The 24,078-nt window shown below is 44.8% G+C and overlaps 3 protein-coding genes across 10 annotated transcripts in view; 2 read left to right on the forward strand and 1 right to left on the reverse strand.

Annotated features, from left to right (window-relative positions):
- The window catches only part of TSG101 (tumor susceptibility 101), a 17,998-nt gene extending 12,733 nt beyond the window's left edge, over positions 1-5,265 (forward strand). For all 3 annotated transcript variants that reach the window (XM_064163266.1, XM_064163267.1, XM_064163268.1), the window contains 3 exons: positions 2,906-3,108; positions 3,410-3,649; positions 4,930-5,265. In XM_064163266.1, coding sequence (XP_064019336.1) covers positions 2,906-3,108; positions 3,410-3,649; positions 4,930-5,019 — 533 coding nt within the window. In that variant the 3' untranslated portion in view covers positions 5,020-5,265. The remainder of the gene's footprint in view (positions 1-2,905; positions 3,109-3,409; positions 3,650-4,929) is intronic.
- A 1,271-nt stretch (positions 5,266-6,536) lies between these two features.
- On the reverse strand, positions 6,537-13,128 carry LOC135185974 (L-lactate dehydrogenase A chain). Its single transcript, XM_064163272.1, has 8 exons — positions 13,031-13,128; positions 11,359-11,494; positions 10,510-10,627; positions 9,640-9,813; positions 9,068-9,241; positions 8,012-8,129; positions 7,504-7,627; positions 6,537-7,340 (listed from the first exon to the last, which is right to left on the reverse strand). Exons 2-8 carry the CDS (start codon positions 11,482-11,484, stop codon positions 7,176-7,178), a joined length of 999 nt encoding a protein of 332 aa, XP_064019342.1. The 5' UTR covers positions 11,485-11,494; positions 13,031-13,128; the 3' UTR covers positions 6,537-7,175.
- LOC135185975 (basic salivary proline-rich protein 1-like) overlaps positions 12,063-24,078 on the forward strand; it is a 54,628-nt gene continuing 42,612 nt past the window's right edge. For 3 of the 6 annotated variants that reach the window (XM_064163276.1, XM_064163273.1, XM_064163277.1), the window contains exon 1: positions 20,298-20,391. The gene's annotated coding sequence lies outside the window, so the exon portion shown is untranslated. Of the gene's footprint in view, positions 12,237-13,964; positions 13,983-14,251; positions 14,338-16,642; positions 16,689-17,007; positions 17,168-20,297; positions 20,392-24,078 lie in introns of those variants that run through there. The other 3 variants (XM_064163279.1, XM_064163278.1, XM_064163280.1) reach the window with 3 other exon arrangements.

Raw genomic sequence — 24,078 nt, forward strand, 5'->3', positions numbered from 1 at the left:
ACTGGTCTTAATTTGACCTTTAAAATATGGTTCTTTGATCTTAGAAGTTACTCAAAAGAGTACTTCTTGTGTGGGGTTTGCCTTTTCTTTTGTCAGTAACATGTTACATTCCTGGGTTTGTACAATATGCATTGTGTGTGCCCTGTGAAGATTTTGAACACTGCATGTAGCTGCCTTAAGTGTTTTTCTCATTGTTTCACTGTAGGTGAGTTCTGATTGTGTTGCTCTGTTCGTGCTTGTGGTTTACAAAAATGCTTTTGACCTCAGTAATCTACTGGACTTGCTTTATTTTTATACTTTCTGCTCTCCAAGAGTCACAGTTATCTAAAGCAGTGGTTTGCAATGAGCATTTTTAGTGAGTTTCTCCTCCAGCCTTTTCGCTGTTGTTTCTTAATGGTCCCTACTTGTTACTTCCTTCTGTCTTCCCTTCTGCAGCGAGATCTAAGTTGTAACAAGAGTTTGCTGCTCCGTGGCCCTTTCCTGGCACAATACAGCAGCTTGGTTTCTGCTCTGCCCCTCACTTTTAGTATGTATGTAACAGATGGGGAACCAGCGATGAATGTAACCTAGTTAAGGAGCAAGTTGCAGTAACTTCTAATAGGGTGCTAGTCCTTTTGGAGCAGTTATGTACAGTAAGGATATAGACTCTGACATTGTTCAGAGTATCAATCATCTGTAGTCTCTTGCAACATAATTTAGAAGTGCATCTACAGGTTTTTCATGTCTGACCTCCCAATAGTTTATACATACTTTTTCCTCAGGAACTCTGTATTTTGACGTTGTCATTCACACTTGAGGACAAAGCAAGTTCACAGCTTGGCAAGGGAAAGCAGATACTTCTCCTTAAAATATTCTGTTGTTATAGAGCTGGATGCAGCAGTAAGTTAGATGTTGTATTCCTGTGCCTGGTCCCATACTTGTGTCGAGGTTCTTTCACCCTTCTGAACTGGAAAAGCTTTCCAGTCTTCTCTGGAAGTTGTTGGTTGTTTCAGTGGTCATCTCCACTCCGAGGTGATGTATGTTTGCCATGCACACCATAAGAAGGCTGTCACTCCACTTAAGTAGCTCAAAAAGTAACCCCATAGTGGGGTTACAGCTGGGTCTTGAGCATTAATGGTCTCCACTAGCTTTCAGTAGAGAGGTGTTAAGAGCCTTTCTAGGAACATTTGGTTTCTGCAGTGCCTTTCTCAAACAGATTCAGTTTTGCTTTCATGTACCTGAAAGTTAATTTAAATTATAGATATGGCCTGTTCAGTGTCTTTCCCTTGCTTTCATCTCCACTGAAGGTGAACAGAGGTTGAATACCTGCCAAATACCATAGAACATTCTTCATTTCCTGAGTTTCATGATCTGACACCATGTTATAAGGTGGCAGTTTAACATCAGGCTGATCCATGAGGTGCAGCTAAATAAAAGCCGTACACCCATTACACAGAGTTTCTCTCCTGTCCCAAATGAAGCACAAATGTCTCTCTGTAATCATCCACTGCACTTACAGTATTGTTTGGGGTTGAGGGTTTTTTTTACAGTACAGGATTGTTTTTTTTCTTTCAACTGGAAATACTTGCTTCCCATACAGAGTGTTTGGCTGTGGTTTATTCTGAGAGTGTACTTAACAGCATATCAGATTTTACAGCTCTAGGGTTTTATGGGGGTGGTAGTGGGGTGTTTCCCTTAGTGAGCTTAGCTTGAATTGAATTAAAATGCTCATGCAAAGTAGCCTAAGATTTTATTAATGTTCTTTTCAAACAGTCCTTCAGGTCTTTTCTGTTCAATCATCTGCCATTAATTACCTTTCTGATACAGCTACTAGTTTGAGGATTCTGTAAGGTCACTTCTGAAACCAGACTCTGCCTAGTAAAGGTTAAGGGTTTCAGTGCTCTGTGGATTTAGTTGCTGCATGCCATAAAATCTTCCCCAAGCTGGGCTAATTATGGCAATGGCACAAAATGCTAAGGGTTCATGCTATTTAAGAGCTCTGTTTGAGCTGTATTAAAATGATCCTTTATATGTGCCTTCCTATCTGTTGGCATGTCTGTGTGAACTTACATTGTTAGATGTACTGTGATTTTATTTTTCTCAGTCCTGTTTTACTATTAAAATAGTCCTTGTATAAAATCTGCCAGAATGAAAGATACTGGTGAGGGAGAAAAGCAGAGCTGATGGCTGGTGCTGGCTTTGTGTTAGAGAATAATTAATTTTGTCAAGTAAGCAATAACTGAAATCATGAGAATGCTGTTCTTGAAGTGAAATCAGGCTCTTTTTGCTCTGACTTGGGACATGCTATGAGGAGAGGCTGAGGGAGATGGGATTGTTCAGCCTGGAGAAGAGAAGGCTCCAGGGAGACCTAATAGCAGCTTTCTGGTACCTGAAGGGGCTACAAGAAGGCTGCAGAGGGACTGTTTGCAAAGGCCTGCAGTGACAGGATGAGGGACAATGATTTGAAACTACAGAAGAGCAGATTTAAATTGGATGTTAGGAATAAGTTCTACACCATAAGGGTGCTGTAATACTGCAATAGATTGCCCAGGGAGGGAGTTGAGGCCTCATCCCTGGAGACAGTCAAGGTCAGGCTTGACAAGGGTCTGAGCAAGCTGATCTAGTGGAGGATGTCCCTGCTGACTGCAAGGGGATTCGGACTAAATGAGCTTTGAAGGTCCCTTCCAACCCAAACCATTCTATGAATCTACAAATCTATATATATTTACTGCTGTCTGCCTTAAACAGGAAGCCCTAAAGAGTGAATAAACTCCTTGTCTCCTGCTGTCTCTTCACTGCTTCCGAAAATTATTATGGGAAACAATCTATTTAGTATTGCTAAAGGATACTTTTGTATCAAGCTGGCTTTATACTGAAGCCAGTGCAGGAGAGACTTAATTTTCTGCCTGTGAATTTTCTTGTGCAGGGCCCAGCAGAGATGGAACTATCAGTGAGGATACCATTCGAGCATCCCTTATCTCAGCAGTCAGTGATAAACTGAGATGGAGGATGAAAGAGGAAATGGATCGTGCACAAGCTGAACTCAACGCCTTGAAACGGACAGAAGAGGACCTGAAGAAAGGACACCAGAAGCTGGAAGAGATGGTAACTCGCTTGGATCAAGAAGTGGTAAGCTGAGATGGAACACTGCTCTGTATCTGAATATTCCTAGTAGTGAGCAGAAGTATGCAATTCATTATTAAGCATAACAGGAATGCTAAAGCTTCCAGTATGTTGTCTTTTAAATCTGTATCCTCTTTCCCACTTGAGGTGCATGTGTGCAGACACAACAGTGACCACAAGATTATCCTGCATGCGTCTTACAGATGTCATTGCTAGTAGTGGAAGAACAGTACTCCACTGTTGCCCCATCCTCCCTATGAAAGATGTCAGTGGTGACCTTAGAAATAAACATCTTAATTGTTTTTAGGCTGAAGTTGACAAGAACATTGAACTTCTCAAGAAGAAGGATGAGGAGCTCAGTTCTGCCTTAGAGAAAATGGAAAACCAGTCAGAAAATAATGACATAGATGAAGTTATTATTCCAACAGCACCACTTTACAAGCAGATCCTGAACTTATACGCAGAGGAAAATGCAATTGAAGACACTATCTTCTATCTTGGAGAAGCATTGAGACGTGGAGTGATAGATCTAGATGTCTTTTTGAAGGTAGGTTGCTTGGGATGTTTTTACATTGTGCATTTTCAATGTGTTCTGAAACTTTGAACTCTTTTGTTTAGCTTATTCATGATAGTGCTCAATTCAGTGAAGAGGATCCTGTAAGAACATAAATAGTGATAAGTAAGTTTAAAAGGATTTTTAGAGTTCAGATGGAAGACCAATTTTAAAAGCATTAGAGAGACAGAGTCATTTCTCTGTTGGGCTTGCATGCTAATTCTGGAGACACTATCTGTAAGGGTGTTTGGAATATTCATGCAGTCAGTGGAGTGTTAAGAGTCCTAAGGAGGAAGCAGGGAAAGGCAGCTGGTTTTGGGTTTTTAGCAGAGACTTTCTTAGACAGTTTGTTCCCTCTCTTTGCTGTCCTTATTGCTGAAAGTTCTCATGTCTGATCTAATAACCTTCCATTTGGACTTCTGTGCATAGTGGTGGCACATGAAACAAAGGACAAATTAAAAACAACTATCTTGAAAAGATTAAAAACTTCTTTACCATGGAATAAAAGTATTCACTTGTTATGCCAGAATAACATTGCCACTGTGCAGAAGTTTGAATAATCTCTACTGGGGCCCCTGGATAACAAGGGTTACCAGTCCTTTCTTTTTCTAACAGTTGAGCTTTTGCCCAAGTTATCACCTAAGCTTTGCTTTTAACACCCAGGAGACAGCACACTACGTGGACAGAGCCTGCTGGTTCTGTTTGTCTGCTGTTACAAGAACTGCTCTGTGCCCCATGGCACAGTGCATTAGTCTGACTTCACCTCAGAATACCTGGAGCAAAACTAGAACTGGGTAGGTTCAGATTGGATATTAGAAAGAAGTTCTTCACCATGAGGGTGCTGAGACACTGGAACAGGTTGTCGAGGGAGGTGGCAGAAGGTCTTTAAGGCCAGGCTCCATGGGGCACTGAGCAACCTGATCTAGTGTGAGGTGGCCTTGCCCATGACAGGGGGGTTAGTACTAGATGATCCTTGAGCTTCCTTCCAGCCCTGACAATTCTATGATTTTATGATACATGTTACTACTTTTCTCTTTGAGAGTATGTGCACAGCTAATAATTAACATCACAAAAAATATACTACAGTGATTGCACCTGCAAGTCATCTCAAGCCAAGAAATTAATCATACAGTAATGCTCAATGTTTCCAGACACCTGACGTCCCATTTGGGTCACAGAATATGTGTTATGCTTTGAGACTTTGAAGTGCAATATAATGACAATGATAGCAAACCTTTGCCAATCTTTGCTGTTCTTATCCTTTCTTTCTGCAGCACGTACGTCTTTTGTCTCGCAAGCAGTTCCAGCTGAGGGCATTAATGCAGAAAGCCAGGAAGACTGCTGGACTCAGTGATCTCTACTAAGTTCTCAGACTTTGATGGGGAAGTTTTAGATTTCCTTGTGAAGCAGCCATTCTCTTGGTATTTCTCTTAATCAGTAGGTGCCCCAAATAAGTTATTACATCATTCAAGTGTAAGATATTTTGAATCAATAATATATTTTCTTTTTGGTAAAGACTAGCTTTTATTAATGCACTTTCTAACTCCTGTAATCTTTGTGCTGGTGGACTTATGCTGAATAAAACTTGTTGCATATTTTCTTCCTCTACAGACTTGTGTTGGTGCTGTGCTTTCTTTACAAGCAGACCTGACTCAATGCGATGTCAGCTTAACCGTGCCTGGTTGCACAACCTGCCAGGCAGCAAACACTTCACACCAGAATGCCACAGCAAGGATGGCTTCAGAGCTGTAGTGGCAGGCCAGGTGGTTAAACACAGTGCTGTCTGCAAAACAGGGTACGTTGTAGAGAGCATCTCCCAGCTTGGAGTGCTGCAGGGATGCTTGGTGCTGCTCTCAGCAGCATGCTGCCATCTTCCTCTATTTACTTTTGCAGTAAAATGTAAATGTAATGTAAAGCCTCACCAAAGCTAGCTTGAAAACTGAAGTTTCTTGGTCAGTGCAGTTAATCGTTTTGGTCCAAAACTAAGCACTTAGCCTATGGCTTCCCCTTGTTACCACTGGAGCTGGAGAGGTTGGAGTTCATACTAAAAAGCTGGGTAGTAAAAATTGCAAATCCTGTGGATCTTTGGCTAGCTTAGAAAATTACTTCATACCATCAAACATGACTACTCAGTCACTATTGCTGTGTGCTTTCTGCATGCTATTTTGGTCTCATGGATATAACAGAAACCAGCAGGGTAGCTACAGCTTTTCCTTTGCTTGTGAAGAAATATCAGTAACACTTTAAGCTTATCCTAAAACACTTTGTTCTGAGAAGTATCCCAAGCTCCACTTGATATTAAAAATCTGTCCTGGTCTTCATCAGGTGCTGTGTTTTCATTCTGAAGCTACATGCTAGAGAAAGATAAGAATAAGGCTGTTCCCTCTTCATCATAATGAGGTGTATTGCTTCAAAATACTAATGACATAAGGAAGAATTAATTACCTAAATTTGCTATTGGCTTTGCAGAGTAACTTTTGTCATTGTTTCTCTGCATAGCTGCCTTTCCAGGGGAGATGTTTTTTTGTGTTTGGTTGTAAGTTGACTTTTTACAGGTGTCAAGTACTTCACATGGACAGATGTGCATTTGTGTACACGTAAAGATGCTTCCTTTGCACTGTTTCTCCACTCCCTTTACACTTACTTGAGCCTGTTTCTTTGCATTAAAATAGGAATCAAGTTTAATTTCTGAGTATTTAAATACTTCTGTTACTGTTTTTTTCATTCCTCTTTGGAGACTGTTCTGAAAGTTCACTACATAAGTACCATGAGCCTATAGGTGAGGTTTGAGTTAATGAAGAAATTGAATTGTTTGATTTAGGCGCAAGTAGAGCTGCATTTTGGATACAAAGCACTATAAAGGAAAACAAAGAGACAAAAATAACAGTTTGTGGTTTATTTGGTGTTGGTGCTGGTACTACAGCTGGACAGCCACTGTCTTGTTGCATACAGAAACCTTAACATTTTTCAGACATGCTCAGGAGACAAATTTGCCACTAGGCTGATACAGTACACAAAAATAAGGTTCTCTAAAAAAAAGTATACACAAAAATTCCAAAGCAGTGTTAGGAAAATACATTTGGACCTACCAACAGTGAAATATTGAAGCTATTCATCTGGCAGAGAAAGTTGGTCAAATGGCTTGACACTCCTTTAACTGCAAGAAATAGTCTTTGGTTTCACATTGTGTGACAGTTAGCTGTTCTGAACCAACATGAGACAAGATGAGGAAAAAGGCAAAGGGTTTCCTAGGCAGTGCTGCTTTGAGTGCTGGATTTGTCATACCACTGGGACAAGACTGACTAGGTTTTCTAGCTCTGGCTAAGAACATGGGTGTCTGAACAGGGAGAACCCTAGAATAGTTTCCTCTTGCTGTCTTCAGGAAACTCATTTGTTCAGATTTGAGCTTTGTGTTCTAGTTGAGATAGGTACATTGAAAGGTTTGACCTACTTGGAAAGTGCAACCTAAGACAAACCACTAAACCCATTAAGCGGCAGAGACTGAACTGCTTGGGAAGATTTAAAACTGTAGTTCCTTTTGGATTCCCCAGAGGGTATCTGCACTCTTCCTTAATTTGTCTTCTTCCTCAGGTTTTAGGATCATTTTCACTACGTCAGTGATGCCAGAATTGCCCAGTACACAAGGAACACTTAGGAAGACATCTTCTTTAATTCCATGCATGCCCTGAAAAGTAGGTGAGGACATAGTTAGGCTAGAATTTGTGTATGTCTGTGCATTGTAGCCTACAAGCAAAACTCAACTAGATCCAGTTGAAATTAAGGTTCTTAAGAATTCCCAAGATTTTTAGTTCTTAGTAAGACAAGACTTGGCAAAAGGAGCTGCTTACCTTAACAACTGTAGAGACTGGGTGCACTCTTCTCAAGTTCTTCATAATTGTTTCAGCTAGATCTGCCACAGAGAGACCAATAGCCCATGACGTGTACCCCTTCAGTTTGATGACCTCATAGGCACTGCAGAGACAAAAAAACCCAGGTACCATCAACCAATGTACTTAAAGTTTGTAAGAAGGGCTGTTGGAGCTGCCTTCATCCATTTGGAGACACCTGAAGCTTGACTGATTAGCTGACAGGACTGAAATGAACTCTGCAGCCAAGAACTGTTTGCATTTCACACTGTTCCTCACTGGAGTACTTTGAAACTGGAAACCTGGACAGATACAGCACTTCCCTAAGCACGACAATTTAGCTCTGCCAAATCTACATTTCTCTAATTTTTTGCCCCACCAGTTCTGTTATTTCTATATCTTGATTGTTATTTTGGGCTACTGAAGTCTCTTTTAAACCAGGTATGGATGCTGCAGTTCAGAGGAAAAAAAAATAACCAATGCTATTTACCTGTCCACCACCTGCTTATGGACCTCCTTCCAGTGTTCCTTGTCTGCATCAGTTCCCATGTCTGGATGAAGAGCCTTCAGGGAGACACCAGCAACGTTCACTCCACTCCAGACAGGTACTAAGGGTTGCACATAGAGTAATTATCTCACAGGGAAGCTCAGTTTTGTCCTCCTTGACTTAACAGTTAACTTAAGGTCTAGTTAATCTGCAGCACATCACTATGATTTTGATATGACTTCAAATATGGTATGACCTGTAAGACCAATTTAGATTGCAACTTGAAAACCTAGGTGCAATTAGGCATCCTTACATATGATGACAAAAGATGTGAATATACTTTATTAAAGCAAAGCACTTAGGCACCACGAAGTAAAATGACAGTAACTGTTATTTTGCAGAGGTTTCTCAAAATAAGAATTGATTCCACATGAGTGAGTCAGGAACCAGACGGTACTGCTCTGGTGCTGCTACAGGAAGTACAGCTTAAGTAAGGAGAGAGTTGCTCTTTCTCCTGTCCTCTAGACTTGCCTCTGCACTTCAATTCCTATATATAGCTCTTGAAGTCTCCAAGAGATATCAAAGACAGAGTAACTACAAAGTCCAGGGATGATCTTTGGGAGTCCCTTGCTTTAGCTGCAACAGTTTGTTTTTTTTTTGAGAGTTATGGGAACAACTTTAGCCTGGAAATTTTTAGCCTCCTTAGATTACAGTAGTGACCTTTTCCCAGCAGAGTAACTTAGGTCAAATACAGATCATCTAGGGTTACTCTGTGCACCAGAAGACTTGCATTCTTAGGGTGCTGCAGTGCAAAGGTTTGAGTGACTGTTTTACTGTTGCTTTTCTTGCAAACAAGGTATCATAGAATTGTTTCAGTTGAAAAAGCTTTAAGATCACCGAGTCCAACCATTCTGTAACTCTACCAAGTCTGGTGCTAAACCATGTCCTTTAGCACCACATCTCTACATCTTACAAACACCTCCAGAGATGGTGGTTCAACCACCTCCCTGGGGAGCCTGTTCCAGTCTTTGGTAACAGCCAGCCGTGTTTTATCCTTACCACTGGAATCTCCATGCTCTCCAACAATCCATCCATGGCAGCTCAGAGGATGGATGCCCAGTCTTTCTCCCATGAGATGGCGGAAACGGGCAGAGTCCAGATTGCAGCCGCTACCAATAACACGGTGTTTAGGAAAGCCACTGATCTTCCAGGCCACGTAGGTCAAAATATCCACTGTAAGTAGAACAGGGAAGATAACAAGGGTCATTGTGAGCAGTTTGATAACTGGAATGGTATCTCCTGTTTATCTGTACACTAGTTACGTGGAATAAAGCATAATGTAACAGCCACCACCAGGCCCCGCAGTGGGCGAACAATGACTGGTTTAAATGCTCTTTATGCTACACATTATCAGTGCCCCTTACTGCTCTAGGCTAATGATCACTTAAAAGGCAACTGAAGACCCAAGATGGAGGCAACTTGGATTGTTCCTGAGAGGACCAGCCTGCTGAGCATGGAGAGGGAAGATAACACTTCTTCCTGTGTGGTTTTGTGGCATATTAGTACACATAATGCCTCCTTACTGAAGAAAACTAAGACAAGTCCTCTTGTTAAAGCAACATAAAACAAACCTGGATTGGAGACAATAAGCAGCTTGCAGTCAGGACTGTACTTAACAACGTTGGGAATGATGAATTTGAAGATATTGACGTTGCGCTGGACCAAGTTAAGGCGGCTCTCTCCTTCCTGCTGGCGGGCACCAGCGGTGACAATGACCAGCTTGGAGTGTGCAGTCACACTGTAATCTGCAGGCAAAAGGCTGTGTCAAACGTGACCTCTTTCTACACGTGGTTCACAACAGGAACTCTCAGTTCCTTTTACTGTTGGCATCTAAAATTCTCTGGTCTGAGGGTGTGGAAATTCTCCTGCCAGTTGTTACCCCAGAATTTGCTTCTGCAGAAAGTGTCAAAGTCTTAAATTTTAACAAGTGGCAACTTTAAGGGCATGTCAAAATCTTCACTTGCAGAATGTGGGCACTGGTATTCTGTACTTCTCAGGCATAGATGGGTGTGGGGTAGGTGCTGGAATGGCATCCAGTGCAAGCACTGTGTAGAAGAGGAATAAGGCTCTGCCCTCGTAACATACCTCCTGTGGATGCCATAGCTACCCATTAAAAGTATGAGACTTGTAGCACTTGCCATTAAACTTGAGCTAGCAGACACTGACAGCCCAGAAATAATCAGCAATGCATTCAAGGGCTAACTGGCTGTGAAATACACTTCTTAAAGGTGCAGGAGTACTTAAAATAGTCTTTCTGTACTGAGTGGTGATCTCTGGAAGAGGATTGCTAGTTGGACTGGCCTTAAGGTATATAAAACAGTCTGTAGGACTGTAGGAGCAGAAATTACATGAGCTTTCCTCCTAGACTTGGATGGCCAGATCTGAAGTGGCTATCCCCATGTGGAAATAATGAGCACATTAGATCTAATGTGCATACTTGCCTTTGCCAGAGACAATCTTTGGTGTCCTAAGGAAGAGGCTGCCATGCTGGAGATCTAGCATCTCCCCTCTGAGTTTGTCCTCCACAACATCAACAAGGGCAAGTTCATCAGCTAAGTCCTACAAAAGACCAAGAATAGTTTATTGCCTCTTTGAGCAAAGCAGCTGATTTGTGAACCATGAAGTTACAATTATTTTCAAGGCAGTGACCTATGTAAGCACTCTTACCCATCTGTATTGCTTCAGCTGTTCCCAGAGTACTTGACTCGCTCTCCTCGGAGAGCAGCTTTGAGTTAAAATTTTGTATCCACATTCTGTGTGGAACTTTTGTACAGTTCAGCAGGACAATAATGAAGAATTTAACAGCTGTTCAAAAACATCACAGCATTTTCAATAGATTAATGCAATGCAGAACACAGGTAATTCAGAGGGATAACAGCACCACTTACCAGTCCCCACTGCAAAGAATAATTCCACAGCACTATTTCAGAGAAAGTGACTCCTCAGCTCTTAACCTTTTGGTATGTTTGGAGTGCCAGAGGACTCCTGCTTACAAGGGACTCTGAAAGTCATTCAAAGGTAAATGCAGCCCTGAAGTCAAGATGAAACATACGCAGCATCTTCTGTCTGATACTGAGATAAATTTGGTTTATAAGCACTACAGATGCTTGTTCTCTGTCAATAGCTTGAGGATAGCTGCTTCACTTCAGACCCAAACAAAGGAATGTACAACCAAAAGTTCATTTTGTGTGCTAGCCCAATTAGTTTGATGAGGAAAATTCCTTTTTGCTCCTTTTTTTAGGCCCCAGGTAGTCACAACTGTGCTGCTTCTTCCCCAGTTTGACACTTACCTTCATCAGGATGCTGATAGCACAGGCCATTCCGACTGCACCCACACCAACCACGCTGATCTTATTGTGGGCATGACTCTGGTCCTGTTTGTGGACATTGTGGATGAGCTGATCCTTCAGAGACATGGTGCACTTGCTGCAAGGAAAGCAACAGATTATTTCTCCAGGTTTTGCAGCTTTTACTGTCACCAGAGTATGCATAATCAAGCAAAATGGACTTTACTCTGGGTTGGTAAGAAAATGCATATAAATTATGTGTCAAAACCATCCAGCAGTGCTGCAATGTACAATCATGGCAATGTACAGTTTCAGCAGTCAGCTGGAGAACCACTGACTGCATAGCTGGGTGGCACTCCAGCAACATGAGAATGCTCTAACTGAACATCCATATTACACTTAAGTGCAGGAAGCCATTTTAGTACTTCTGGGCACAGCACAGCCAGGCAATCTCCATTCTGCTGCCCTGAAAAACTGCTGCTGGGTGCTCTGCCCTCTGTGCCCTGATGCCCTTCCCCAGCTGAAGCTGTGCAACGCTCAGGCAAGCTTTCCTTATGCACAGTGTGATCCTTTAAGTCAGGCACAAACCTTACGCATTTGTTTTAAGTACGTAGTTCTGAGTTTAGATGTCTGCTTTGGTATTTTCATCTCTCCTATCCTCAGGTTTTTTGGCTATCAGCTGTACAGTTGCGTGGTTATATGGGCTCTAATCCAACAGCCAGAGATGTGCTGCAATGGCATGGTGATGATGGAGCCTTGCGCTTTCACCCCAGCGCCCTGCAGGAGCTGACGCCATGGTTCTCTGTGATGCTGCACAACTCCTGCCTTGCCTCAAAAGCCCGAGGCAGGGGCAGCCTCTCGGATGCAAGTAGAAGCGCAACGTGAGTCTAAACTTTGTGCTGAACAGGCACCAACTTGTTCAGAGCAGGATAGCCCCGGCAGCACTGGCAAAGCAAGACTGTGAGACTGAGGAGGGGAAGGGGGGGCAGGAAGTCAGCAGTGCCCATATTTAGCTAAAGTTAACCAAAATAAGTCAGTCTTCATTTACACTGTCTTGGAGCATGACCCAGTGTAACGCATCCGTGTGCCAAGCTCTCCCTTTGCGCTATATAAGCACCTTATTGTGCAGGACGGTGAGGAGCACCCATTCAGTTACATTTAATGCTCAAATTGTCGGGCTTGGAGCGCAAGTCTCTGGAAAGAAGCAGGTTGGGGAAAGCCAGTGGCAAAGGCGGTATATTAATAGCATCCCCGAGCCCATCTTCACCGTCCTTTGCGGCTTGATCTTCAGCATCCTTCCCAACAGGTCCCCGGGGCCACCCCCACCGTCGCCGCCGATTAGGGGAAGCACGTTAATCCCCGCCGGCTACGGGGGAGGATGACGATGGCGGGGCACAGGCACAGCCACCTCCAGACAGGACGGGGTGTGGGGGCGGCAGCTAAAATCAGGCCGGCCGCTCAAGGCCGCCGAGCAGGGCGCGGCGCCGGGATGAAGCCCAGCGCTGTGCCCGCCAGCTCCGCGCGCGGGGCGCGGGCGGCTCGGGGGGGCGCTCGGCGCGGGCGGCTCGGGGGGGCGCCCTGCCCGCTCCACCGAATCCGTTCTCCCGAGGGGGGCTGGGGGCTAAGCGCTGCCCGCACCCCTCCCTTCCCAACTCGCGAAGCAGTTCGTACGTACCGGGAACCCTTAGGCGGCGGCGGCTGAGCTGTAGTGACGGGGCGGGGGAGGCGGCCGCCGCCTTAAGTAGGGGCCGCGCGGCTGACGTGAGGCGGGCGGGCCGCGGCGGTGGAGACGTGCCCGCCGACACGTCGGGGTGGAGAGGAAAGGAGAGGAGGGGGAAGCGGTACCGGGCAGCTGGGAGGGGTGAAGCGAGGCAAGGCGGGAAAGCTAGGCCCGCTAATGGTTGCTCTGGAAGGTTCGGCACCGTGGTAGCAGCTGAGGAAGGATTCAGTCTCCGGCCCTGCTCCGCAGCCCCTCTAGGGTTACCTGAGGGGCGAGGCAAGCTGCGGGGCCGGCCTCTCTGCGTGGCGAACGGGTGTCGTCGGGGAAGAGTTCCCGTTACTGACCGCTCCCAAGGGCACGGAAGTGTGCGCTGCCACGACACGGACCGGCAGCCGGTGCCGGTTCTGGGGCGTTAAGGGGAGTTGAGGGCGTTCCTGCCCTGCATGCCGGCCGTACTTGTGCCCTGTCCGGGCAGCGGCCGCGGTTGTGAGCGGAGACTTCTGCGGCTGGAAACTTGCCTCTAGTTTCCCTGTGAACCTGTAGCTATTTGGAGGTTCGTTACACACGCCCTTCTCTGGCGTTTGCGTCTCCTTCCCGTGTATTCCCGTACCCAATTAGCACTCGTTTGGTGTTGGGTTGTTTTTTAAGTTACGTAAGCTAAACCTTCCCAGTTCTGCACGCTGCAAGCTGTGCCCTGGCCATCGGGAGGCTTTCTCCTGCCAGCGCGCTTCACTCCGCACGCACGGCTCTGGAGCGCGGCGGCTGTGCGGAGCGTTACGGGCAGTCTGCTCGGGGATCCCTCCGACAGGAACACCACTGTGCTCCTGTTGTTGCTGGAAATACCCTGACTGGACTTAGCCTTTTCATGGTCATGCCACACTGTCAGCTCCCTGTCACCCTGTGGTTGGTTAGTAAAGCTGAGTCCTTTATCCTTTTTGCTCACTTCTTTTTGCTTCTTAGCCAATATACAAAAGAAAAGGTGGACATGGAGATCCTGATCTCTCCACCGCCTTATCCCACTCGGTCCATGCAAGCATAAACCATGGCCCATGGTCATGCCAGATCAGAGCAGATGGTGTGAAGATCTCACTGCACCTGAAGCATGTACTTATCTACTAAGCTCTGCTTTACCGTTGAAGGAATTTTCTGATGTTCAAGGCATGCATCTTGTTACAGGCAGTTCCCTTCTGCTGTGGTGATCTGACAGGAACGTTAGCCCAAAGACTCATGTTGTTCGTAGTCCACTGGCAAAGCAAAAAGAGGTAAAGATCTAAAAATGGCTGAAACATAGAATAAGGAGATTTGCATGAAACAAGCCAGAAACATACAAATATTTGATCCTTATAAAGACCAGCACTGCTAAAAAGGGAGGTTAGTGTAATGCCCAATCCTTTGCAGAGCTAGATGGGCTTTGTGCCTTGCTGCTGCTTAAGGAGTGGGTGATGCTTGTGAGATGGGTCATGTCAGAACAGACCACAGGATCACAGGATGTTAGGGGTTGGAAGGGACTGAATCAGATCAAATCCAACCCTCCTGCCAGAACAGGACCATATATAATTTGTTCAGGTCACACAACAACACATCCAGACAGGCCTTGAAAGTCTCCAGAGAAGGAGACTCCACAGCTTCTCTGGGGAGCCTATGCCACTGCTCTGGGACCCTTACAGTAAAGAAGTTCCCCCTTGTGTTGGGCTGGAACCTCCTGTGCTGCTCCTGTCCTATCCCAGGGAGCAAGTGAGCAGAGCCTGTCCCCCTCCCCGACCCCCACCCCTCAGATGTTTATAAACATTTATTGGATCCCCTCTCAGTCTTTTCTTCTGCAGACTGAGCAGGTCCCCAGGTCCCTCAGCCTCTCCTCATCAGGCAGTGCTCCAATCCCCTGATTGTCCTCGTAGCCCTCCTCTGGACTCTCTCCAGCAGATCCCTGTCCCTCTTAAACTGAGGAGCCCAAAACTGAAGGCAGTATTCAAGATGAGGTCTCACCAGGGCAGTGTAGAGGGGGAGGACAACCTCCCTTGATCTGCTGAACACACTCTTCTTAATACACTGCAGGATCCCATTGGCCTTCTTGGCTACAAGGGCACATTGCTGTGCCATGGTTAACTTGTTATCCACCAGCACTCCCAGGTCCCTCTCCACAGGACTGCTCTCCAGCAGATCACCTCCCAGCCTCCCCAGACGATTAGCTAAGGAAGGAAAAGTGTGGGTCAGTGCTGAGTAAGCCTAATGCCACAAGAATGCAGAATAGAAAGAGCCCAAATAATGCTGCTCTGTCATCCTGCATTATGCTGGGTTCACTGAGCATCTTGTTCTGCCAGCAGTCTCAAGGATGGATGAGGAGGTTTAGTTCTATATCCCAGGAATTTGCCTTTATGTGAATGGGATGAAATGTCTCATCCAGAGTTTGAGTTTCAGACATCTGGCAGGAATGAAAATGGACATCTGATAGGAATGAAGAAGGAATATTTTCTTCCTGCAAAATTTTTTGCTTCTGAAGAGTTTAAATGTAAGATGAGAGGCTTCTAAGAGAAGACTGACTGGATAGATTAATGACTGTTTTAAAAACATGTAACTGATGTAGAGCAAGTTTTGGTGAAAGCAAAGCCTCTAAGAGAAGAATGTTGGGATTATAAAATTGTTCTTCTCCCGTGGTTCAGACAAAATGGAACTGGTCATAGTTTTCAAGGTTGTGGTCAGTTGAAATCACCCCCCAAAATAAAATCACCAGACTAGCTCAGAAGGTTTGGAAGCAAAATGAAGCTATATTTACAAGCAAGCTAAAATGCAGTGTATATTTACACAATATATTTACATTTAGAACTCAGAAATAACACAAAGACCCCCTTGGACAAGGAAACAAGGGAATAGCTCTCCCCTCCAGAGAGAGAATAGAAAAGCTTAGCAATAACAAGAGTCTAGGCCAAGGTCAGTGAAAGCCATGCAAAAACGTCAGCCAGCAGTAGCCAGAGCAAAGAAGAGAAAAGGAAGGGCAGAGCAGTTTGTGCAGCACACTCTATACTAGTTAACAATCCAATGGAGTGATGCAGACCTATCTATTATTTTTCTTTTCTAAGCAATATCCTATTTTATTTACTTTTTATTCAAATATGTCCAGGAAATTCCTATTTCTTGTTTATAATTTAGAATCAGGCTGGAGAATTAGCTCCACACCACCACAAATCTTCACTTGCTCATGTTTGTGTTGCTTGTTACTGAGGACAGAGACAAGACCAACCAAATCTCTGTATTTATAATGTGAGGCATCAGGTACCAGAAGCTCTACCTTTAGTAGAGTAGGCCAAAGCGAGCTAACTAGGGTGTTTCAAAACCATCCTGGTCCCAGGGTGTCCTCAATGATGATAAACAGCTCAGAAGCCTAGTTTTGCTAGAACAAATAGTGTCAGCTTTTAGTAAGCTGGTGTTAATTCACCTGGGTTACAAAACTGAGAAGAAGACTGCTACTGCCATATCTTTCCTTTTATGTGCCCTTTGTGATCTTGGCAGCAGCAGCAGATGCTCAGGAGGAAAGCAGTCACCTACCATGATTGACATTGATGTTCTGCCTTGGAGAGCATCAGTCAGAGAAGGCTCAGAACAACACAAGCGGAACAGGGTGAGCAAATTAAGGGCATTTTTCTTGTGCTTGGAAGATGGGGGCCAGGCCTGTTTTAATTTCTTTTAAATGGTTGACTTTCTAGGGATGGGGCTGACTTTCCTCACTTGTGTGCATAGGGAGTTTTGTTCTTCCTACTCTTTTTCTGATGCTGCTGACAGAGTGATGGCAGTGTTTGGAATGTAACAGGGTCCCTCCAAGGAAGCTTGGCTCTTCCTCAGCCTGCTTGCCTTCTTTTCCATATTAGCTTTCACAGATTAAACACAAAAAATAAAGCAATACAAGTTGCTGAACGTGGAAAGATGTGTTTGTTTTCTAGACATCACAAGTGAAGCCTTTCTACTGTCCTCAAGTGGCATTTGGTCAGGCTGATAACAGAAGGAAAAGGTGCAGCATTCTTATTAAACACTCTATCTTTAAACTGTGAGACACCATTAAACCTTTACCACAGACATGAAGTCCAGAGACAGTTACACAAGGTGAGTCAAATTCATATGTCTTGCTATTTGCAGTAACGCAGGTACCAGATGCTGTTAAATGCCTCTCCATTTTGCTAACAAGCAAGAGGTTTTACATGCATGATGATGCTTAATTTCTAAACTTGCCATTTGCTCATGTCCTAGCTCATGACAGACTTTAATGTCAAATCTGGTGGTGCTGCTGGGATAAATAATGACGCTAAACTGTGACTTGCATGTATTGGCTGTATGAGCTACAGCTCAGCTAGGAGATTAGTAATAGCCCAAAGCCACCATTGATGCTGACCAGCCCTGGAAGGGTCAGTGGAATCTCTCTGCTCTGTCTGAAATTTGAAGGTAATTTGCCCCCTAAGGTGTTCTTCCCAGCATGATGAGTCCTGCTTTTGTTGTGGCTTTGCTTTTATATGATGTCAGTGTGTGAGGGGAAGACCTGGCACATGTTTCAGTCCTGACTTTCCCCTTTGATTTTTTCTAAAGCCTGAGCAACTTCCCCCAGCTTTAATGGCTTCATTTCTTCTTTCTAAGATAGGAAGGTTCTTTTTCTACCAACTTGGTGGTACTGTAGGGATTAATTAATTATGAAACACTTCAGCTTCATAAAGCAAAATAAAATGGATGGGGGTTCTTTACCTAAACCAGAGATGCCTGGACCCCAAGACCAAGTGGCTTGGCACTAAAAATTTGGTATGCTTTGCTAAACTGTCAACAGCAGAAGAGGTCCCAGAGCTAGAAATTCATGCAATTTCAAACTGTTTCTCAGGGTAACATAGAAGTTGATTCATGCTCCATAACCCCCCCATATTTTGTATTAGTCACACTGGGACAGTACAGCCACGTCAAACCGTTTGAACTGACCTCCTAAAGGAACTAAAAGCTGAGTTTCACTTCAGCTCACGCTAACAGCACGTAACTGGTTAGCCACGGCCCACATGCCCCCAGGTCCCTTTCCTCTGCTGTCTCGATGCATGCGTGCTATGGTGAGGGCACTGGTGCTGCAAAGATGAGTGCCTGTGCTGCCTCACACCCTCCTTGTCTTTGCACTGTCATTGTGGGGCAGGAGGAGGAGCTAGCTGATGCAATCTGATTTCCACACACATGTGTTTCTACAGCCCATCTTGAAATGTGCAGCAGACTAATCTGAGTTTCTGAAGATGCCAGGCTTCCACAAAGCCCTTTTGTCTTCTGGGTAGTTTTGACTGCAAACCATTTTCTAGCTGGTGTGTTTTGATAGGCAGAACTTTGAAGTGACACCAGCTTTTCTTTTCCCCTTTAAAGGCTGGTTACGTTTGCAGCAATGGGTTATGCACTCAGTGTAAAGCTAGATAAAACTGTTATTTCTTGCAGTGATTCTCTCAATACAAAGCTAAAGAAAACTGTGTTTCCTGCAGCAGCTTCCTTAAATGATCACTCTAGGTAGGTGGACTGCAGAATGCATGACTTTGTCTTGCTTCTCTAAGGAAATCAGTTTACTCATGGAAGTATGAGTCACCGTGTAGGATTCTCCATGCCAAACCCATCCACTTGATGTGACTGAATACTTATTTACTTGGGAACTGCAGGAAATGGGCTGCTTAGATAAACCACACGGTCAGAGAGATGGAAAAGCACTCCCATGGAGCAGGGCTGCTCTTCAGTCTGTGCCTAACAAAGTCACAAAGATACCTCAGCGAGTTCAGCACCTGCCTCCTGTTGTCTGTCAGGAGGAATGTAATCATTAATGCATCGTTGCTGCTGCTGCATTCTAAACCTGCAGCAGCAGAGCCATTAATGTCACCTAACTTGTGGTGGGGTGCTGGCAAGTTGCAGTGAGTGGAGGTTTTCTATACATCACAGTAAGGAGGTGGAGGGATTTGTGAGGAGGGTTGCAGATTGCTGCCACTGCGACTTGCCAGTTCAAGAGGGCAGGCTTGTTGAGCAGCAAAATATCAGGCAAGTCCTTGCATTCCATCTGGAGCAGAGACCTCCTCACCCTCATTTTAATATTTGTGTTGATTATGCAGCTGTCAGTTTTGATTTCCCCAGGATCCCTTCTCAGCACATCACAAACCCACAAGCTGGTTAGCTCAGGGTAAGGAGCTACAGAGTTCTGCAAAGGCAGCTTTTTATTCATTCAGGTCGTTTGGGACACAGAACATTTAACAACACAGTGTTGCCTCACTCACGAGAGGGGGAGACAGACTTTCCCCGTATTTCAGGACTTACTTATCTGGTTGACCCTTTATGTAGCAGGTTATGTATTCTTTCCTGTCCAGAAGTCACTGTGACCAGCCTTTCGTTTCTGTGAATCAAAATTCCAGGTCACATGGTTGGAAACGCAGCATTCTATGGTTGAGATGCAACTGGGCCATGCAACCACTCTAGAAAGCCAAGAGTACAACTCAACATGGCAGACACAGACTAGTGGGAGGTGTCCCTGCCTATGGCAGGGGGTTGGAACTGGATGATCCTTGAGGTCCCTTCCAACCTAAACCATTCTATGACTTGAGGAAGGAACTTCCTACCCTGCTTGCTCTATGGAAAAGGTGCACATGGAAGATGTGAATTCATTGCTTTAGCTGTTCAGGAGATGGGAGCATCACAGTTGTGAGTCTGAAAAAGGAAGCTCTCACTTCAGCAGCATAGTTACAGGGCCAAGGGAGTCCTAGGCATGACAATAGCTTGGTCTGTGTTTTGTGTGAAGGGCACACTTCAGCATGCAGGATACCTCTATTCAAAGCTCTCACTGAAGCTTCAAAGTGCAATTTTCACAGCTCCTGATGTTTTCTGGAACTTGCAACATATGGGTTAGTGGGGCCTGGTGAATAAAACACACTTCTGTGCCTGGAGTGGGAAGGACAGAGATCAAGAGATGTTTGTATTTCAGTTTTGCAGTCTTCTTTTAGAGCTTGGATGCCATAACAGCCTCACAGTTTATCACACACGTTGGCGTCCTCATGTAATGCTTAATGGATATCAAAAATGTGTGTGCCTACAGACAACTATTTAATAAATTATTATCCATTCCTTGGAGAAGGAAGATAACATTTAACCTGCAGTTCAGCAAACTTAACAATAGAATGGATGTCAGCAACCAGCTGCTTTCATTTTAGTCCCTACACTTGGGCACACCTGAGGCTCCTCTAAAGAGCTGCAGCTGAACTAGTTTAGCTGTAACGGCAGTCCTGAGAGGTGGCTTTAGTCTGCGTTCCAGAGGTGAACTCTTCTGCTCTTCTCAGATGGAAAAAGTAAGTAGACTGTTTTTGCACAAGTTATTCTTTTAGATCTCTGGTTCTGCAGTGATGGTTGTTGGCAGCTCTGTGGGTGGTCACAGAGCGCTGGAGGATTGCAGGACTGTGAAAGGCAGGTCCTTAGAGTTTATCAGGCAGAGTTTTTACATGCCACTTACCCTGTGTACTGCCAGCAGAAGAAGCTGCTGGAGGGGCTGTGGAGCTATCCCCCAGGGGAAAGCTGCTGCCTTTTCTCTTTATGGAAGTTCTGTTTTCTGAGCTTTTCCCTTGTGCTTGATTTTAAGTCGATTTCCTAAGCAGAAGGTAGCTGAGAGAAATAGAGATAGACGATGTTTCTTTAATATGCAAGTTCTCCTGGCTTGTCCTGTTGGGGATTTACACCATTATCTAGGTAGCTGTCTGCTAACTGTAGCTCCATGCTGACTGGCTCTGCGAGCGTTCAGTCATCTGCACTTGACTGAGTCTCGTGAGATGGGGATGGAGACCTCATCCTACTCATAGCAAAGCTAGCTATGAGCCCTGAGGTCACAGGCAGTTTCAGCGTATGGCTTGAGAGGAAAAGGGGAGTGGATCTCTAATCCTTTTCAGGGAATTCTTCTTTTCTGTGGTCTTAATTTTTTTTCATGCCTTTTTACATTTTAAGTGCTCATGTTTCTTAATTGAAGTGTGATAGGCCACACCATGACTCAGTACCAAAGTGCTAAGCTGTGGCAGCGATTTCAAAGGCACATAAAAACGGGTAGAGGTGCAGCCTGCATGGCTAATGTGCAATGGTCTTTTGACTCAGCTTCGTTATGCAGCCATAGTGACATCTTTAATACACTTCAAGCAAGCACCGAGCAGAACATCTTTGTCAGGAGCTCAGGCATTGTGCAGTCGTTCCCAGCAAAGAGCTCAATAGCTGAAGGGGCAGGATAGAGCAGGGAAGTGAAAGTGGAAGCAGTGCGAAGCAAAATGCTTGCCAAATGTGGTGGTGCTTGTCTTCACGGGCTGTGTTTTTCAAGAACGTTACAAAAATACTGACCCTTACCTCTGTCAATTCACTTCTCTGATTAGCACTCCAACGTCAAACAGAAACAGAAAGGTTGCTGCTTGCCTGTGGGCTGCCAAGGGAATGTTTCCAGAGCACTGTGCTAAGTGTGGAGTTTCTGGCTCCTGGGTCCTTTGTTCCTGTATCTGGATGAAATTGCACAATTGTTTAGCAAACATTTGCAGGGCATGGCCTCCTCGTTTTGCAAACCGCGGTGAGTCTTGTTTAAGGAGGAGACTGTTAGCAAAGGGAATGAGCACCTGACTTCAATCTCCTGTTGATTGCCTAGCTTGGGCCTCATAATAGGAGGAACAACATGCCTGCGTCTTTGGTGGGGAATGTAAAGCACACCGTTTCTCCTTGGCTGTCTTCAGCCTCGTGGTGATTTTACTCACAGTTTTATCCAGATTCAGTTTTGTTGCTGGACCCTATGGGGTTCTATCCTTAAGAGTATCTCAGTGCAGGCAGTCTTTTGAAAGGTGCCAGTGGAAATGTGAGGTGCTGGGAGGTGGTGTGCACATGCACAAGAGCTGGGTTTCTGAAGGCTGGGTCTCCTGAATGCTGAACCCCCGGTGTGTGCTCTGTGTTCTTTTGGCTAGTTGTAGATCAGATCAGCCTTATATACCCTGTGGTCTATGGAGGATTCTTTGTGTGGTTGTGGGAGATCTTTGCAACACTGTGATGTCAGAAGTTAAAAGAATAGCAGCATGCTTTATCTTTTACTCATTGTGTAAGAGTGAACAATTTGTGTAATGACAGGAGGGATCTGCAGTCCCCTTGGTCTGTATTAACTCCTTACCACAGGCCAAGACTTTGGGCTGGCTGCTGGCACAGTGGGGCTAGCACATCACTTTGCTCTCAGCCTCTGGGCTGGAAATGTCTGCAGACAGAGCAGTGCCAGTTTGGAGGAAGAATGTCAGCAGTAGACTCTGTGGGAGATAGGACAGTTTAGAGCCCAGGTCTGTGTCTGCTGGGATGTGACATGGTGTATTTGCATGTTCAGACAGAAGGAGCTAGGTCTCTTAACGAGGTATCATTCTGTATATGTGTTGATGCCTAACCCAGTGTTCCTTCATTCTTAATCTCATCAACTCTTTGTGCCCCTAGAGTTGCACAAGAAATAATTGCTTGAGAATTCTGGAGCTAAAGAGCATTTCACAGAATCACAGAAATGTTCAGGTTGGAAAAGACTCCCAAGTCCAGCTGATAACCCTACTCTACAAGGTGCACCCTAAAGCACATCCCCAAGCACCACATCCAAACACATACAGCGTTGGTGACTCCACCATCTCCCTGGGCAGCCCATTCCACTCTTGCTGGGAAAAAAAAATCCTTATGTCCAGTCTAAACCTACCCAGTCACAGCTTGAGGCCACTGCCTCTTGTTCTGTTACCACCTTTGGTCTGGAAGTGAAGAGTAAATTTTGGCAAGTTCTGGGTTAAGGATAGATCCTTATTATTTGTGCTGGTTGTACCTGTTTAGCTGTAATATTTAACATGCTTTCCTTAGGTGATCTGTCTTACATCCCCTTTTAAATATGCTCCCTTGCAATAACATCCAATGAAGTCAGTAATGGGTTAGGTTATGAAGGGAATTCAGCTTACATGAAATCTTACAGATAGAGAATTTTTTTGTACTCTCTCATACAAAGGATACTGAAAGTTGTTTAGTTCAGTGCGTGACCTCTGTAAGAGTTCTTAGGCATATAAGAGCAGCTAAAAATAGCTCCTTGGAAGGTCAGGGAAGGCCTCTCTTCTGCATGTGGATAGCTTTGCATGTCTGAGCTGAAACATCTCTGTGTTTTATGGTACAGAAGCAAGAATGTGGTGCTGAGGGACATGGTTTAGTGGTGGCCTTAGATGTGCTGTGTCAATGGTTTGACAAAAATATCTTTTCCAACCTAAATGATTCTGTGATTTTTGGATTAAATGATTGAATATCAGAACGGACTTGGAGGGCAGCCTGAGCCTGTGTAACATGCTTCTTATTCATACAAGCCTGTAAAAGCCGCTGCCAGCCTTGGAGATTTTGCCATATGTGAAATGAAGAGAGCCTGCATTAACTTCTAAACCATGCTTCAAAGGCAGCCTTGCCAAATAAAGGCTGGATTCAAACTGTCGATAGATGATCAACAGCGAGAGGGACCCTTACGTTGTAAAATGGAGCCACGGGCTCCCGGCCAGGTGATTCTGAGCTTCTGACTGACCTTGGGATCTGCAAGAAATTTCAGCTTGTCAGACCGAATATTCTCTCTCTTTTGATATCTGCACACTGAGACAGAGTTTACTGGAAGCTTTTATAGCAAATCCCAAAGGCAGAGTCACCGCAGAACACTTTAATTATTGAATAGGCAAGAGCTAATGCAAGAGGGAAGGGCTCTGTTTCTCTGCGTATTAATCTCCTCCTGCTGCTCCTTCCTGCCCAAATCCCCTTGGTTAATCAGGTTATGTTTGCCCTAGTTCTCTCGGGGAGTAAGCAGAATGCTGTGTTGCTAGAAATGGAGGAGAGAAAGGAAGAGGAGGGCATGCGTGAAAACAAGAGTGCGGTGAGGATGCTCTGGAAATGAAAGCTTCACTCTGGCAGGGTTCCCGAGATCACAGCAGGATGCCCTGGGGCAGTGGGAAGTCTCTCTGAGCTGTCACGCTTGCTGACAT

This window comes from Pogoniulus pusillus, chromosome 24, assembly GCF_015220805.1.
Source record: "Pogoniulus pusillus isolate bPogPus1 chromosome 24, bPogPus1.pri, whole genome shotgun sequence".
Taxonomy (NCBI): Eukaryota; Metazoa; Chordata; class Aves; order Piciformes; family Lybiidae; genus Pogoniulus; species Pogoniulus pusillus.

What these genes read in the sequence shown, in the direction of transcription:
- LOC135185974 (XM_064163272.1), bottom strand. Translation starts at nt 11,484, where the DNA reads ATGTCTCTGAAGGATCAGCTCATCCACAATGTCCACAAACAGGACCAG. An exon ending in CTATCAGCATCCTGATGAAG is followed by an intron (nt 10,628 to 11,358) that starts GTAAGTGTCAAA and finishes GGTCTTTTGTAG; the next exon opens with GACTTAGCTGATGAACTTGC. An exon ending in GCTTATTGTCTCCAATCCAG is followed by an intron (nt 9,242 to 9,639) that starts GTTTGTTTTATG and finishes TTCTACTTACAG; the next exon opens with TGGATATTTTGACCTACGTG.